The 18,125-nt window shown below is 34.0% G+C and overlaps 2 protein-coding genes across 2 annotated transcripts; one reads left to right on the top strand and one right to left on the bottom strand.

Annotated features, from left to right (window-relative positions):
- Positions 1-1,426: 1,426 nt before the first annotated feature.
- LOC108455847 (18.1 kDa class I heat shock protein-like) lies at positions 1,427-2,182 on the top strand. The gene has a single exon (XM_017754407.2). It carries the CDS (start codon positions 1,524-1,526, stop codon positions 2,001-2,003), a length of 480 nt encoding a protein of 159 aa, XP_017609896.1. The 5' UTR covers positions 1,427-1,523; the 3' UTR covers positions 2,004-2,182.
- An 8,388-nt stretch (positions 2,183-10,570) lies between these two features.
- On the bottom strand, positions 10,571-16,916 carry LOC108454034 (peptidyl-prolyl cis-trans isomerase PASTICCINO1). Its single transcript, XM_017752329.2, has 21 exons — positions 16,611-16,916; positions 16,342-16,421; positions 16,167-16,251; positions 15,942-16,011; positions 15,660-15,757; positions 15,397-15,519; positions 15,123-15,155; positions 14,799-14,857; positions 14,609-14,693; positions 14,294-14,452; positions 14,137-14,194; positions 13,609-13,757; positions 13,336-13,433; positions 13,168-13,237; positions 12,689-12,748; positions 12,451-12,507; positions 12,041-12,109; positions 11,833-11,910; positions 11,318-11,419; positions 11,168-11,239; positions 10,571-11,078 (listed from the first exon to the last, which is right to left on the bottom strand). The coding sequence occupies exons 2-21, from the start codon at positions 16,413-16,415 to the stop codon at positions 10,803-10,805; spliced, it is 1,875 nt and encodes a 624-aa protein (XP_017607818.1). The 5' UTR covers positions 16,416-16,421; positions 16,611-16,916; the 3' UTR covers positions 10,571-10,802.
- Between the last annotated feature and the right edge of the window lie 1,209 nt (positions 16,917-18,125).

Genomic DNA, 18,125 nt, shown 5'->3' with positions numbered 1-18,125 from the left:
GAGGCCCTAAGCCTGTCGATGAATCGGCAATTGTTTACTTCATTAGTCGGAGAGTTTTTATTTGGTACGTGAACCTTGAGGTACTTAATATCCTTTATTCTTTGTTTCATATTATAAGTTTTCCCCTTGGAATACTATGTTGGTTGGATACCTTTTAGGTTTCTGCGTGTTTAATCATTGATTTCATTAGAAGCTGGCATCGTCTAAAGGCTAATTTAACAATGTTTCTAAAAAATATTTTTGACATAAAATACGTTTTTGACAAAAACTCAAAATTTTTTACTTTTGCATTTAGTCAATTTTTGACGTTTAAAGAATATTTTTTTCTCAAAAAAATATTTTTTTTAAATTTTAAAAACACTTTTTATCCTAAAAATATTTCTTAATAACTCTAAGTGTCATCAAATCCCTCTATTCAAACTCTCCGTCGAGATGCTCCGTTAGTCTAAACTAGCCTTAATCTAAAATTTTTATATCTAAAAATAAGAGATTGATATTTGTGCGTGGCAACATAACTCCCATGGGGTTGCGAGAACTTTACAAAAGCTTAAACATTACTGTGATGGCCCATTCATTGGTTTTTCTCATGGTGGATTGTTTAGTGACATTTAGACCCAATTTAGACCAAATTAGGTTGAGAACAGAACATGGCAATGGCATGGCGTCAATGTCGCTTACATCACCCTTTTGTTGAGGAACTGTTAGTAATGCAAATATATTCTGAAAATGACTACTCCCCCCCACGCAAAAGAAACTCCATAAGTATATATATTCGTCTAAATCCCTTCATCATGGATAAAATTCCTTCTGGATGTGCACCATTTCCCTAAAGAGGATTCCTTATTCCTGTCTCCAACATCTTCACGCTCACTATTTTAAGCACCAAGTGTGAAGCAAATTATTTTTTAGCACAAAATTGGATTAAAAAATTCCAATTTAGGGTTAAAACTTAGGATGTCTCTAGCGCGGACCTCAGACAATAAATTATATGATATACCTTTTAAAAGGTTTTGTTTTTGGACAAATTCTCCGTTAATCAATCCAAAATTAAGTTATTCTTATTTTTTTTCCTTGTAAATTATCTCGTGAGTCACCTTAAAAGAAAATAGGATCTAAAAAAAGAAAAGAAAATGATGCTTCAAAACTGGTTTATACTAAGTGGTTTTGGCTACTAAAAGGAAATTAATAAATTATTTGAATGAAAAAAAACAAGGTGAATATTAATATCAAAGGTGAAAAATAAAATAAATTAAAAATAACAAAATTTGTAACAGATCTCTTTAATAAAAATGGTTGATGGTTGAGTGAATATGATTTTAAAAAGTGTATATATAAATTTTTATAATATAAATTTATAAACCCACTGTATAATTACGCATCAAATACAAACTTTTTCTGCATTAAGAATATCCCATTTTTCCCTTATAAAAATGCTTCTCTATCTTAGCCTCTTTCTCATACCAAAATAGCATTTGATTATTCTTACATAATCTAGACGTCTTGCCTAGTTTGTTTTTACAGCTATGGCCATGATTCCACGTATGTATTACGGTGGGCACAGTGTTTACGAGCCTTACTACCAGCAGCAAGCAGTTTGGGATCCGTTCCAAGAAGTCCCGCACGGTGGGAGCAGCTTGGTTGCGGCTGCTTCGCCCGAATCACGGTTCGAGCTTACGAAGCTAGACTGGAAGGAAACCCCGGAAGCTCACGTGTTCAAAGCGGAGCTTCCAGGGCTGAAGAAGAACGAGGTGAAGGTGGAAGTGGAGGAGGGGCGAGTTCTGTGCATTCGCGGGGAGAAGAGCGTGGAGAAAGAAGTGAGCGGCGGGACGTGGCATCGCGTTGAACGCAGCAGCGGTGCGTTCGTAAGGCGTTTCAGGTTGCCTGAGGATGCGAAGCTTGATAAGCTGACGGCGTGTTTGGAGCGGGGGGTGCTCACCGTCACAGTTCCTAAGAAAGAGCACAAACACCACCCTAAAAGAACCATTCAGATCCATGTCCAGTAATCTTGTGTTTCCCTTTTGCTTAACAATGTCATCAGGGAATGAGACCAGGTCTTTATGAATCATATATATATATATATAATCTTATATGAGTGCTTTTGTTGTAAAAGTGCCAATATATTTTGGCTCTTATAATTTAGTATGATAAATTAAATACTATTTATATTATAAAAATTCAAAAATATATATTTGGTGAGAGAGTAGGAGTGTGCAAAATTCGGGTAAAACCGAAAAAATTCGATTAATCGGTCGGTTAATCGAATTAATTCGGTCGGGGGTCAGTTAATATTTTTTTGAGTTTTCAGTTAACGGTTAATTCGGTTTGAAACCGGTCGGTTAACCGAAAAAATAATAAATAAAATTATAATATATAATCACTCAAACCTAATCCAACATAAACTCAAATACCCAATTTAATATATATTAACCCAAGTACCCAACCCAATCATAAAATTACAAATAATTTAATAAATAAAAAATCTAAATCTAAAACTAAAAAAAAATATATTCGCTAATTGGTTAATTTTACACTTATTTTAACCAAAAAAATATAATTTTCGGTTAATTCAGTTAATCGACTAAATTAACCGAAAAAATTTCGGTTCGGTTAATGGTTAAAAATTTTGAAGGGTCGGTTAATTCGGTTAATGTTATTTCGGGTCGGTTAACAGACTGAACACTCCTATAAGAGAGATTTAAGGTTGCCACCTAATAATTATATAATAATGGCATATTTGAGTGATTATTATAATCGATGGTTCTCACTTAGTTTGATGTAATTGGAGACTTTTCAATTCTTAGAGGAGAGGGTGAGAATTTGAGTAGTTACACAGATCTCAAATTTAATTTTAAAATTATTTTTATACAAGTTATAAAAATAACAAAATATAACAATTTTATTATATTATAAGAATAATTTATGTATTTAATAAAAATATAACAAAATATATATTATTTAAAATTTATTTTACATGCTAAAAATGTTGTAATTGTTGTAAAATAATAAAGAAAGAATAAACTAAAATGTGATAGAAGAAAGAGTGTAGAGAGAATATAGAAAAAAGAGTGTATCTTTTTTTATATATATATTTTTCATGAGTACATGAGCCCTATATATATAGGGGTTAAAAGTAATTCTCTAATTATTATAGGGCATGTAAAGGGTCATGACCTTTTATCTCCTATATTAATGGGGTATAAGAAAAGTCTCATAACTTATGGGGTATAGGAAGAGTTTTATAACTTATGGGGTTGATAATGACATCCACATAAATATTTCATAACACTCCCCCTTGGATGTTCATTATCTAATTATGCCTCGTTAAAACCTTACTAAGAAAAACCCAGTAGGACAAAAACTTAGTGAAGGAAAAAGAGTACATAATTATACGCTTGATATGCTGCCTCATTAAAAACCTTACGTGGAAAATCCAGTGGGATAAAACCAAGGTTAAGGAAAAAAGAGTATAGCGCGTATTAACTCCCCCTAATGGCTACATCACTTGAGATCTCGAAGGTGACACATTCCAATGTAGTAAACAAGCTTCTGAAACACTGATGTAGGAAGCGCCTTAGTGAATAAATCTGCTAAATTCTCACTTGAACTGATCTACTTAACTTTTATCTCATTAATCTTCTGAAGGTCATGAGTGAAGAAGAATTTTGGTGCAATGTGTTTTGTTCTGTCACCTTTGATGTATCCACTATCGAGCTGATCAATGCGTGCTGTGTTGTTTTCAAACAAGACAGTTGTAGCTTCCTTTCCAGATGATAAACCACAATTATTCCTTATATGCTGGATCATAGATCTTAGCCATACACATTCACGACTTGCTTCATGGATTGCTAAGATTTCTGCATGATTAGACGAGGTTGCTGCAATTGTTTGCTTCATTGAGCGCCAAGAGATTGCAGTACCTCTATATGTAAAAACATATCCAGTTTGTGATTTTCCATTATGAGGATCTGACATAAATCGTACATCTGCAAAACCAATCAACTCTGTCTTTGATTTATTAAGGAAAAATAGACCCATATTCTTTGTGCCTTGGAGATAACGAAATATCTGTTTTACTCCAGTCCAATGTCTCCGAGTTGGGCATGAGCTAAATCTTGCTAGTAAATTTACAAAAAAAGATATATCAGGTCGGGTATGGCTAGCAAGATACATTAATGCCCCAATTGCACTAAGGTATGACACTTCAAGACCAAGAAAATCTTCACTATCTTCCCGAGGACGGAAAGGGTCTTTACTTGGATCAAGTGATCTTACAACCATCGGGGTAGTTATTGGATGTGCCTTATCCATATAAAATCTTTTTAGCACCTTTTCAATATACGTTGATTGATGCACAAGGATTCCTTCTTTTAAGTGCTCAATTTGTAACCCCAAACAAAATTTCGTTCTTCCAAGGTCTTTCATTTCAAATTCTTTCTTCAAGCACTCAACAGTCTTTTGGATCTCTTCATGAGTTCCAATGATATTCAAATCATCAACATTTACTGCAATAATTACATATCCAGATCCAAACTTCTTAATGAAAATGCATGGGCAAATTGGATCATTCTTGTATCATTCTTTCAACAAATACTCGCTTAGCCAATTATACTACATGCGTCCAGATTGTTTCAATCCATAAAGGGATTTGTGCAATTTGATCAAATAATGTTCTCTAGAACCTGAACTCACTGCTTCAGGTAGTTTAAATCCTTTAGGGAGTTTTATATAAATGTCAGTATCCAGTGGGCCATACAAATAAGCTGTTACTACATCCATTAGGCATAAATCAAGCCCTTCTTTTATAGCCAGACTTATCAAAAATCTAAATGTAGTTGCATCCACCATAAGAGAATATGTCTCCTCATAATCAATTCCAGGTCTTTGTGAGAATCCTTGTGCAACTAAACGTGCTTTATACCTTACAATTTCACTCTTTTCATTTCTTTTACGCACAAAAACCCATTTATATCTCACTGGTTTCACACCTGTAGGTATCGGACTCTGTGTCCAAACACTTCTCTTTTCGCTAGCGATTTCAATTCATTTTCAATTGCTTCTTTCCATTTTGGCCAATCATCTCTTTGTTTACATTCCTTAATCGATTTTGGTTCATAATCCTCTTTATTATTTATAACATCTAGTGCTACATTGCATGCAAAAATATCATTGACGTCGATTTGATTTCGGTTCCATTTTATACCGGACATGACATAATCAATAGAGATCTCTTCATTTTCAGGTACCTGATTTTCTTCTGAAACTATTCTTCCAGTTATGTCCATAGTCTCTTCAGGAGATCCCGGTATAATCATTTTTTCTTTGATTTCGCCATCATTAATCTTTGCTCCTTTCTTTTTTCGATGATTCTTATCTTTGGAACCAATTGGTCTACCACGCTTCAGGCGTGTATTAGACTCAGTAGCAACTAGATTTTGTCCTTCTGGGACATCAAGTTTTATTGGAGCATTCACAGCTAGTATATGTGACTTAGTCACTTTCTTTGGGTCAGAAAATGCTTCCAGCAATTCATTAGCTAAACTTTGTAAATGAATAATCTTTTGAACTTCTAAATCACATTGCTTAGTTCGAGGATCAAGATGAGCTAATGACAACTCTTTCCAACTAATTTTCTTATCCAGCTGTTTGATTTCTCCCCCTAATGTTGGAAAAATTGACTTGTTAAAATGACAATCTGCAAAACGAGTCGTAAATAGATTCCTTGTAGATGGTTCTAGATATTTAATTATGGATAGGGATTCAAATCCAACATATATACCCAACCTTCTTTGAGGTCCCATCTTATTTATATGTGGTGGAGCAATTGGAACATATATGGCACATCCAAATGTTCTTAGATGGGAAATATTTAGTTTCTGACCATGAACTATTTGTAAGGGGGAGACTTTATGATAACTTGTTGGCCTGATGCAAATTAATGTAGCTGCATGTAAAATTGCATGCCCCCAAGCAGTGATTGGGAGTTTTGACTTCATAAGTAATGGCCTTGCTATCAATTGAAATCGTTTTATTAAAGATTCTGCTAGACCATTTTGTGTGTGAACATGAGCTACAGGATGTTCAACACTTATTCCAATGGACATGCAATAGTTATTAAAAGACTGAGAAGTAAATTCACCAGCATTATCAAGATGGATGGTCTTAATAGGAAAATCTGGGAAATGGGCTCTTAATCGAATCAATTGAGCAAGCAATCTCGCAAACGCCAGGTTGCGAGTTGATAACAAAGATACATGAGACCATCTACTCGATGTATCGATTAAAACCATAAACTACCTCAATAGTCCACATGGGGGATGTATAGGCCCACATATATCCCCTTGAATTCGCTCAAGAAAAGTAAGTGGTTTGTTATTTATCTTAGCTGGTGATGGTCGGATTATTAATTTCCCAAGTGAACATGCAGCACATGTAATGTTTTGAAGAATCCGCTGGCTCTTCAATGAATGTCCACATGAATTTTCAATTATTTTTTGCATCATTATTGAACCGGGATGGCCTAACCGGTCATGCCAAAGAACAAAGTCATTAGTAAACTTCTGGTTTACTATAGCATGTGTTTCTATAGAACTGATCTTTGTGTAGTACAAACCAGTAAAGAATGCAGGCAATTTCTCAATAATTTGTTTATTGCCTTGAGCAATACTCGTAATTTGAAGGAATTCACAATTTCCTTCGTTTAAAGTCTCAATATGATATCCATTTTGGCGAATATCTTTAAAACTCAATAAATTTCTTTGAGACTTAGGGGAGTATAATGCATTAATAATTTCAATTTTTATTCCCTTTGGTAATAAAATAATTACTCTTCCGGAGCCTTCTATAATAGTTGTACTACTAGATATAGTGCTCACACTTTCTTCTTTCATTATTAAATGAGAAAAATATCTCTTGTCTTTCAATATGGTGTGAGTAGTTGCGCTGTCTGCTAGACATATATTTTCACCATTCATAGCTAATTGCCTTTGCGAGATAATGTTCTTCAAAGAAACAAAATAACCACAAAATGTCACACATAATGGTGAAAACAAGTATTCAAAGTTCAAATTACTAAAAGATCTATGAACAAAATTATCACATAAAACATAGCACTAGTAAAGGTCATAACATCATTATTAAAGTTGCTAAATGAAACATAGAGTAGTAGAGGTTTATTTTATTATTTATCGGAATTTGTGGCCTTAATAATTTCCTTCAGGGGTAGAAAGAAAATCAGCCACTTCTAAGTGGGTTGCATTGTCATCATCAAAATCACCTTCGCCATCTTTATACACAAGATTGGTTTCTACTTTCTTTCCTTTCTGTTTTATGGACTGCTAATAAAGATCAACTAGATGCTTTTGTGTGCGACACACACGAGACCAATGTCCTTTTCCTCTACAACGATAGCATACATTAGTTACATTTTCACCTTTTTCTTTCTCTTCCCTGTTACCATTTTTCTGATCCCACTTCTGGTAGGAATGTGACTTTTTAAAACGACCACCTCGACCATATCCATATCTATGTCCGCGGCCATGCCCTCGGCCACGACCACGGCCACGCACACTACTATTTGCATGTTGTGTTTCTTTTAATTCTTGCCCATTGTGTAAACTCACATTCGCTTCAGGGAATGGAGCAGAGCCAGTTAGGCGTAATTCATGGTTTTTCATTAACAGCTCGTTGTTTTGCTCTGCCACTAGGAGACAAGAAGTTAATTCAAAATATTTCTGGAAGCCTTTTTCACGATATTGTGTCTGCAGGACAACATTATTTGCATGGAATGTTGAGTATGTTTTTTCTAACATTTCTGCATTAGTAATCTTCTCTCCACATAAATTCAATTGTGAAGTGGTTCTGAACATGGCCGAGTTATAATCACTAACAGACTTAAAGTCTTGCAATCTTAAATTCAGCCAGTCATAACGAGCTTTAGGCAAAATCACAGTTTTCTGGTGGTCATATCTTTCCTTTAGATTGGCCCAAAGAATTTGAGGGTCTTTAACAGTCAAATATTCGGTCTTTAGACCTTCATGAAGGTGATGGCGAAGGAAAATCATGGCCTTGGCCTTATCTTGTGTACTTTCTTCATTTCCCTCCTTAATAGTCTCACCAAGACCCTTTGCATCTAAGTGAATTTCAGCATCTAGTACCCATGATAAATAGCTATTTCCAGTGATGTCCAGAGCCACAAATTCGAGTTTTGTAAGATTTGACATTATAAACTATAAGACAAAATATACAAGTCAATAATGTAAAATAAAGCATGTTAATATGCAAATGGAATAACACATATGCAAATGAAATAGATCAACTTGTTACCCTTACTTCACCTAAGCGTCCTTCGACAATCTTTAAGGAAAAATTTATTGACCTTGATTTCTTGTATTAGAGACTCGTGCTGATAACATGTTGTAAAATAATAAAGAAAGAATAAACTAAAATGTGATAGAAGAAAGAGTGTAGAGAGAATATAGAAGAAAGAGTGTATCTTTTATATATATATATTTTTCATGAGTACATGAGCCCCATATATATAGGGGTTAAAAGTAACTCTCTAATTATTATAGGGCATGTAAAGGGTCATGACATTTTATCTCCCATATTAATGAGGTATAGGAAAAGTCTCATAACTTATGGGGTATAAGAAGAGTTTTATAACTTATGGGATTGATAATGACATCCACATAAATATTTCATAACAATAATATATTTATTTATAAAATTTATGACCAAAAAGTATGACAACAACTTATTTATGTGTCCATGCTATATATTATAAAATAATAATTTATTCATAAAAATGTTATAGCCTTTTTTAATTATAACTTATTTATAAAAAATAGAAGTAAAAATATATATTATTTCTAAGAAGTGTTATGAAAGTTACTAAACAATTTATAAATTTTTTTATAAATGTATATTATAAAATGAATATTATTTTATTTAATTTATGTATTATAAAAGAGATACAACTTAGCATAAGTCTTTCTTTAAATTAATTTTATATAAGTTTTATAATTAAATATACGAGTTATTTGGATTATGAACCCAAATATTATAAGGTCGGTGTTAATTATGCAAATATAAAAAGTTTTCTTACACTATAACATGGTGTATGATATCATTTGAGAGAATGGTGTTAGACACAAGCACCGTAGACAGCTCGCGAGCTCTTTAATTTGAGACATTTAAGACTTAAAAATATGATTGAAAAGACTTTTGTTATTCTAAAAAAATGTTTTCCACATTAGCAACATCACCTTAATATAATATAAAAAAATAATGATAATATTTTTATTCAAATCGGGTTTGAGCAAAATTTTATGTCTAAATTTTAGATTAGATTCAAGCTTAAAATTTTGGTTAAACCGAATTTGACACATGAAGGCATCTATCATTAACTAAGTGAAATATACATGGCAAAAGATTAACAGCTACACGTGCTTGGATAAATTAGGATTTTAATTTAAAAAAAAAAACCAAAAATGTATATGATGGGGCTTAATGTTGATGTCGTGATCATTGGGTATGGGCTTTTGCCATAAAAGATTTATGGACAATAACTTAAAGAGAAGTCAGTCCTAGCATCATGGAAAGATGATAATCTTCCCTACCTTAGTATCATGAAGAACTTGCAAGCCATATATCTCTGAAACGGTTACAAAAATTACGACATTATTAAACAAGTTGGAAGAAGTTGTAATGAACTGAGACACTGAATCATCCCCCAAATCATGTTTTTCTAACTATTTAAAAAGGTCTGTTTATGGCTTAATTAAAATGATCCAAACAACTTAGAGTAAGAAATGGCCCGACTTCTACCCCCTCAGCTTTTCTTTCTACTGATCTTGGTGGTCATCATCCATCACTCATACGGACTTAAGCATTTGAAAGGTATAGCCCTCGTCGACGAGGTTTGCCGCCACACATCCCACAATGAATATTGCGTCGATACCATAATCCCAAAGCCACCAGTATCCGGGGAAAGGATCGCCAGTACCACTTTGGGTTGGGCACAGATAAAAGCTCTGGAAGCCGGAACCATCATAGCTAGTCTACTTAATGATTCTTCTTCCATCTTACCAGTAGCAAAGAACCCTCTACAGGCCAAAGAGCTTCTCCAAATATGTTGGGATTCTAACATGAACACCATGGAGGACCTTTGGATTGCTAGCAGTTTATTTTACAATAAGATCATCAATCTCATGATTGCTCGTCTGTATCATGCTGCAAATACCACTAGAGTTTGCCAAGATGGCCTAAAAGGAACCGGTTTTACAGCCTTGGCTGCTAAGATCGAGGCTATAATTAAGCTCTGTGAAATTTGTGTCGTCTCCACCAACTTCTTTGTTAACGGTGCTCATTAAAAGCTTTTACCCATGAATTGTGTGTGCATGTAATAGATAAATAAAGGGTTCCCTTTTGAGTATTGCACAAAATATTTCTAATGGAATCCCTCGTAACATTTTACATCTTCAAATACCAAAATCAACTATCAGTCTGTCATCTCAAGTCTGCTTGAAGGCTTAAAAAATTTGCGATAAAGAATATTCACATATGACATACGTTGTAACAAATATAGAAGATCATTGGATACCCTTCACATTTCTTATTGATAAATTTTGGTACCTCGGTTTCAATTCTAACGATATGAGAAGAGAGTTAAAAGTTTTGAAGAATCAGAGACCTCTGAAACACAACTCGATTGACAAAATTATGGGAAAAGAGTTGAAAGACAGGAAGAAACCTTAACTCTTTTCTAAAATTATACCTAGTAGTTTTATTCTTCCCTGAGAAACTTAGAGTATGGTACATTTATCAATGCCAAGAGCTGAAAATATTCTTCTCCCAGAAGGCCACAAGCTGTAAAACCAGCCCATTCCATATTGACCACCATCAGCTTCATTACAATGTTGAGAATCGTCTCTTTCTAAGAATGGCGCCGACAAATCATTCTTCTGGTTTTCACCAGTGATCTCACCTCCAGCTCTATCTTCAACTTGAACTTCTGCAATTTCTCCTGGCTTCTTGTCAAATAGTCCTTTAAATTGTTTGCGAGCCTTCCTCTCTACTTCCTGCTCATAAACTCGACAAATATACATAATGAGTTCCCATGTTTCGACTGTGTTGAATGGAAAACAAAGCATATCACTGACTAACACACCTGCTCTTGCTTCTTCAGTTTTGCTAGAGCTGCAGTTGCATCTGGTTCTGATGACTTATCAACTTTGATCATCTGATAGTATCCAGAAACAGGGTTTTAGATTGGTCAAGAATCCAGTTTGAGAGCAATAAGCTTAAAGATTTACAGTACCATTTGGAAATCACTTCTTGCTTCCTCGAAATCTCCAGCTGCCATGTAAGCCATTCCACGACGGTATAGTGCCTTTGCATGTACAGGCGTTGCATCTAAAACCTACATAGTTTAAATAAAAAATATCACCAAATCCATGGCCTATCCTCAAACAATCTATTATTTAGATACGTAAACAAGTCAAACAGAAAGCAGCTCATGGCAAAGCATTTTCCTGATCCACTATGTTGGTTGTTTTTATCTTTATTTCTTCCCCGAGTTCAACTTTAAACCTCAAAATTAGATGTACACAAAATTTTCCTTGTGAAGTTGAGAAACCAATCACCACGTTATTTTGGTAACAATCTGATTAATTTGAATATCCTTTTAACTCTTGCATGAAAGATGATATTTTACCTTTGGTTATTTATGATAATAATATGCATCTCTTCACATGAACACCAATAAAATCACAAAAATTTCTTCCTAATGGAAGAAAGAAAGATAAAGAGTTTCAATTTGAAGTCATAACAAACCTTATTACATGCGTCAATGGACTTTCTGCACTCTCCCATTTTGAGGAAGCACGCAGCTACATTCAGATGTAAAGAATTCTTCATGCAATAAATCAGGAAAGTAGAAATTAATAGTATCCAGAAACAGCTATCTAATATCATGTACCAACTGATAGATCAAAGGACAGGATAAATTCTTTCAGTCACCACGAGGCAGGAAGAAACTTACTCTTGTGTCTAAAAACACTTTTCCTTCCTCATCCGTTTGTGGATTAACATGATTGAACTCCCGAAGCACCTATAAATAAAGCAACACATGGAATTGAGCTACATATGAACTCCAATGTACCACAGTAGAAAACACTTTCACTGATTTCACATGAACATCTACTAAATAAAGTGTATTTAGGCTTACCCTATAGCCATTACCAATTCATTTGGATTGGATGTTAAGCTTGGTTTTCTGATCTGGGTTATTTATTTTGTTTTTCTATCATTTATCACCATATTTGTTTACCACAATGTAGGCCAATTTCTTTTAATTGTTCTTATTGGGCTTAGATATTTGGTTGATGCTTAAAGCATAGTTCATGATCCCAAAGGAGATATAAGATCTGTTTAAAACAGCTGACATACTACCTTTTCATATTTTGCCTTGGCAAGTTCAAATTTTCCCTCTTTGAAGAGTCGGTTACCCTGCAGACAAATGGTTAAATATTCAAATTAATAGTCTTACAGCATAACAAAACAAAAGATTAAACAATTAATGTGCATCACCACAACAGCTTGCAAGCCTACACATGGAGATGGGGCTGTAAAGTGTACGACCAGACAATGGCTCATTTAGGAAGAATGCAACATAAAATATGCCACATACCGTCACTCGAATTTTTTCTGCTTCATCCATTATTTCCTGAAAGTTCAAACCAGTCCAATCCTGTAATGAAGATTTGAGTTAGGATGCACTATTTGTCATGACAAAATATTAGTGCACAATGACAATGTAACGACTATATTATCCAACCTAAAACCAATTAATTATAGGTGGAAGGGTCTAACTTGAATATAAGCCTACAGAAAACCCAATTTAAAGATGTGGGATAACACCACTTAACATTCCCTCTCACATCTATCTCAACGAGGGCCTACATGCGGACAGCCTTACAAGGGGTACTTAACCAAAGCAAGAACAGAACACACCTGAGCTTTGATATTATGTTAAGCATCCACCCTAAAACCAATTGTTTATAGGCAGAAGGACCTAACTTGAATGTAATAGCATATGAAAGTCAAGACTTAATAGATGTCAGATAACACTGCCTAAAACCAATTGTTACTATAAGATGACTTCATTACCTTTGGCATCTCAAAACCAAGAAGCTCAATTTCCCATTGAACATGAGCGCCTTCAGGAACACTAGGTGGCCTAATCCAATTGGAAGCAAGGCACTTTGGTCATCCATAAAAAAAGAAAATTAAATAATGATATTCAGAGAGAATAAATAAATAAATAAAAAGAGCAACCTTGAGAATTTGTCATATGCATAGTCAGGAGGGCATGTGACAAGAGCAATCTCCCCAGGTAGCATCAAACGGACACACATTTCAAATCCCTCAGGCACCTGTAAGGAAAAATAAAAGTTCACAAGATCCAAGGCACAGTCTCAATCTAACATTATAATTTTGATCAAAGCAATTTGGATAATTGGTATTGATATTACATTTTGATTTTCAACTAGAACAAGATGAAGATAAAAGAATCCACAAAACCTTTTCAACTTTATAGGGAGAACTTACCATCCCTTCTCCGGAACTGAACTCCAAAGGTTCGCCCTGGTTATCAACTCTTGTATCATAGAATACTGTCTTTTCTTCATTAAGAAGCATGCCCTTGTAATGGACTTGTAAAAGACTGTCATGAAGTGGGCAATCCATGGGAAAGTCCCCTGCTTGTTCCAAACAACAAAGAAAATCATCATCCACGCACCCACACAAAGAGTATTGCCAACAGACAGACACAATTACAGGAATATGAAATGGAATCGGTAACTAGCACATAAATTGCAGATATGAAACTCAAAATTTTAAGCATCATCCTAGGTATCTTCCATCAAAGAAGAATGAGTGTAGAAACTGTAATTCTAAATAAAACTTTCAAATGAATGAACAAATAGAATGACAATGTCACATGAGCATAACTAATGATATGTCAACAATAGATTTGTTCATTGAATGAATCTCGCATGGAATAAGGAAGCGAAAACTGAAGAGATTTTAACAAAGCTATCTCTTTGTGGCAATATTTAATCAAATAACAAACAGCACCTTTTCCATCATGTAGTCGTCGTTTAATTAGGCGACCATCTCCCAGCATGTCCCTCACCTATAAGTCAAACACTCTAGAGCTCACTTACATCCATAATTTGGTAATTCAAAATTAAACATATGCATGAGAAATATCTGTAGCAGAGCAATGACTTACCTGGATGAAGTGGACAAGCTCAACTTCAAAATGAACTTCTTCATAGTCTTCTATCATGGGCAATAAAGGAGATGGGGTTAAGTATTGATTGGTAACATAAACTACCGCCTTCTCTTTCCGTGTCATTGTTCCTATTCCCATCTCAAGACCTTTAGGTACCTAAATATTATTGGATCAAGAACAAAATCTATATCAAAAGTAGCTTAAGCATGACAACACGAAGCAGGATAGAACAAGCGCATGATTAGATAAAGAAAACCAGGATGACTAATTAAAAAAAAAAAAAGAACTCTACAAGACATATAAATCACCAACCTCACATTTCCCAAAAGCAAAGAAATATGGTTCTCCTTCAGTGTGTGACATAATCACTTTCCCATCACCTGTCTTTGCAGAAATCCTGAAAGATTCACATAAGATACATCTAACAAATGATCTAAACCATTCTGGAAAGCTTAGTGCAATGCACTCAAAAGAATACAAAAAGGCTTGAGAAAAAGCTTACCAAGCTTTTACTTCATATGGTTCCCTTGGTGATTCCCAACCCTGTCCTTCATCTATCACCTAATTATATTAAGTATTAATGAGGTGATGTCTTTCAGAATAAAATAAATATGGTGCAAGTATGGAGGACAGAATGAAGTCCAAACAGCAACAGTACAACAAACCAAAAATGATGATGATAATAATGAACTATGTAGCTGCAATGCATTAAAATTTGACAGCATATTTAAAAACTAGGAATATGGTCTAATATTCCTTGCATACTTCCTAGTTCCAGCTAGTACCATATTCCTAGCAAAATGTAAGCGCTGCTATGGCACTTTACCTTCTTTAAAACTCCCAAATCATCAGACACAACCTGAAAATGGGCAGAAAAAATAACAAGCCATTAGAACTAAAAATAGGCTACATGTGAATTAATCAATAATATCTAGATATCACCAGCTCCTCAAAAATATGATATGAATGCTAATGACATTACAAAGAAAGCATGTATGGGAACACTGAATACACATTGTGTAAAGGGATAATAAGTGCATTATGCCAAAATGCTACAACAAAAAAGAAAAATAGCAAATTTGAGCTTTAGCAATTCGTGCCTTGGCTTTGGAGAAATCCATCAACTCAATCTCAAAATGGAGATCATCTTCTTTGGGGAAACTACTAGGAGCTGGAACAGGGCAATCCTCCTCCCCATAGTGCATTTGAGGCATCATTTTGAACTGAAACAAGAGATGTCACCAGATTCTTTTAAGAAATAAAAAGAAATGAGAAATCAAAGTTCCTTTATTTTCACTTTTGGTAAAGAATTTTGGAGCAATAAACACAAATATAGTTCAGTGAACTACAAAGACAACAATACCATTGCCACTTCACCCTTCAGCATCGTTGGAATCCCTTCCAACAAGCCCAATATCATTTTGCTCTTGCCCAATACGTTTCTTATCGGAATACCTTTCCCTGTCACATAAAGGAATGTCAATTCATTTTTTTCTAGAAAAGCAAGTACCATTAGACAATTCAACTATGCACACTCTTTAACTTAAGACCAACTTATCCAACTTCAATATTCCACAATTCACCAGAGAGCAAGAGCGCAAAATTATCCCTCAAAGTTAAATCTCATCAAATGCTTAGTATTCACCTCCATGTTCTGATCTCGTTGACTCAACGACAACTCCATCCAATGTCCTAACCGTGCAATGATATATAATCTACAAAACATTAGAAAAGAAAACAAAGAACTACCAATTCACAACTCAACCCATTGTATTGTTTTTCATACTATATATTCTCTATTACAAATGCAAAAAAAAAAAAAAAAAAATCTGCATTTCACATATCCAATTATGAACAAAAAAGATATAACCTGATCACCATCTGAAGGATTTGATTCTCCTCCTCCAGGTCTCATCAAAGCTTTCATTAGGCTTCCAGGAACAATTTTCTTTCTCCTATTAATTACAAACCCAAAATAAAAACCGTATTGTTTTATTTTCCTAAAAGTTCGAAAAAAAATATGGTTGAAGAAGAAACAAAGCTACCTCTTGTCATCCTCAGACTCCGATTTCTTCTTCTGCGGTACATAGCTCTGCTCAGCATCTGCCTCTGACGCCATCGTTAACTGAATACTTGAACAATATTACACTATGATCGCAGTTTGTTTAAGCTTAATTTCAACTAAACAGTCGTAATTAACTGTTTGAAAGTCGCTCCATTTCCTCTTCTTAGTAACCAAAATTAAACCCCAAAAAAAGAACCCAAAAATTAAAACTTGTGAACATTAAACTAAATAAAAAATTAAAATAATTACCGGGAATTCGCGAACGTTCAAGAGTGGTTGACCAAATGTCGTTGATGTTTCCAAGCGTCCAGGCGAATGCCGCGACAAAGTCCGTCAGCTAATATTCGATCATTGATCACTTCACAATAAGATCATGGACCAATCGTAGCCGTTGATGATGTTGAAATTTCATAGCATGATGAGGCGCTAACCGCTAACTAGTGCACCAGCTTTGACGCCATACTATTATTAATGGTAGGAACGCGAGTGGGCCAGTATAGCCAGCCCAGCAGCGTCTAGGCGGCTATTTTCGCCTCACCTAAGTCAGACCAAAAACGGGCCGTTGGGTTTGTTTTATTACTATGAAAATGAGACCGATTGTGGATTTATGACTTTATGTTGGGTTTTTTCAAATTAGATTGTTAATTTTTAATTTAATCATCGATTAAAAAAAAAAAAACTTGATTTTGCAAGATCTTGTTTTTTAATCCAGTTGAAGATCCCTTTTAAGAGTTGATACCATTATTAAATACAATGACAATTACATTATTATCTCACCTGCCCATCTATTTTTATTACGTCTTTCTCTTCTCCATTCTCCTTCAACCTCACCTACAAGAGTTTTCTTTCTTTACTTTTTCCCAAGCTTTTTTTTGCAAGCAATGTTAGAATGGTTATTATGTTGGGAATTGTTCCTGGGAGGCCTCCACATTCTCACGTTTCGTGAGGTTACTTCCATGTGCTTATTTTTATTACTCTCAATTTTTATATCTTTATCTGTAAGATAGTGAGATATGTAATTTGTGATTTTTTTATAAAGAATCATAGCTATAAATATCAATTAATATAGTGTCTTTAAGCATTGAAGAATAAAACAAAAATATATATATTCTATCTAGTAATATTTTAGAGTGCTTAGAAGATTTTGTCGATTTTCAATTTTTCATACGATTAAATTTAACAACATTGTCGATGATTTAACGTGCTCAACAATAATGTAACAACATTTAAATTTTTACATTTGATTCAAACAATAAACTATCAGCAGTGCTAATCTCACTAGAAATTGGAAGAAGCAAAGGAAATTGGAAAGTAACAATCCATTACATAGTCAGAGTAAAAGAGCATACCTGGAAGCAGACCGCGGCAACAACAAAGAAGGGATTAATTGACTATACTTTAGTTGGATCGATTGATTCAATTTCAACAACAATGTATCTTTTATTAAATGCCAACAAAAAACGAATTTCTTTCATACCAAAAAATTATTTTTTAAAGAAAATTAGTTTACTTTTGATAAGCGCTATCACAAACAACACTTTATCATAATTTTATTTGTCACTTGGTTTTATGGTTAAGGTGAGTGTTAATTATCCTGTAAATGTTGTGTTTTATTTTAATTTCTATTTTTATACCTATTACCTATTTTATTTATATATATAAATAAGAATAATTAATTATATTTATTATTTAATTTAGTTGGGTAGATTATATTTTTAGTAAGTTTGAGGGCCTTTTATTAAAATAAAATTGAAAGCAATGTAA

Source organism: Gossypium arboreum, chromosome 9, assembly GCF_025698485.1.
Source record: "Gossypium arboreum isolate Shixiya-1 chromosome 9, ASM2569848v2, whole genome shotgun sequence".
Classification (NCBI taxonomy): domain Eukaryota; kingdom Viridiplantae; phylum Streptophyta; class Magnoliopsida; order Malvales; family Malvaceae; genus Gossypium; species Gossypium arboreum.
The sequence above is the reverse complement of the archived record's forward strand: the minus strand, read 5'-3'. Positions and strand labels throughout refer to the sequence as shown.

Bases quoted from the DNA above. Each gene is read 5' to 3' on its own strand.
- LOC108454034 (XM_017752329.2), bottom strand. From the start codon at position 16,415: ATGGCGTCAGAGGCAGATGCTGAGCAGAGCTATGTACCGCAGAAGAAG. The intron at 14,858-15,122 runs GTAAAGTGCCAT...TAATATAATTAG, and splicing joins ATTTGGGAGTTTTAAAGAAG to GTGATAGATGAAGGACAGGG. The intron at 14,453-14,608 runs GTTGGTGATTTA...AATAATATTTAG, and splicing joins TTGCTTTTGGGAAATGTGAG to GTACCTAAAGGTCTTGAGAT.
- LOC108455847 (XM_017754407.2), top strand. From the start codon at position 1,524: ATGGCCATGATTCCACGTATGTATTACGGTGGGCACAGTGTTTACGAG.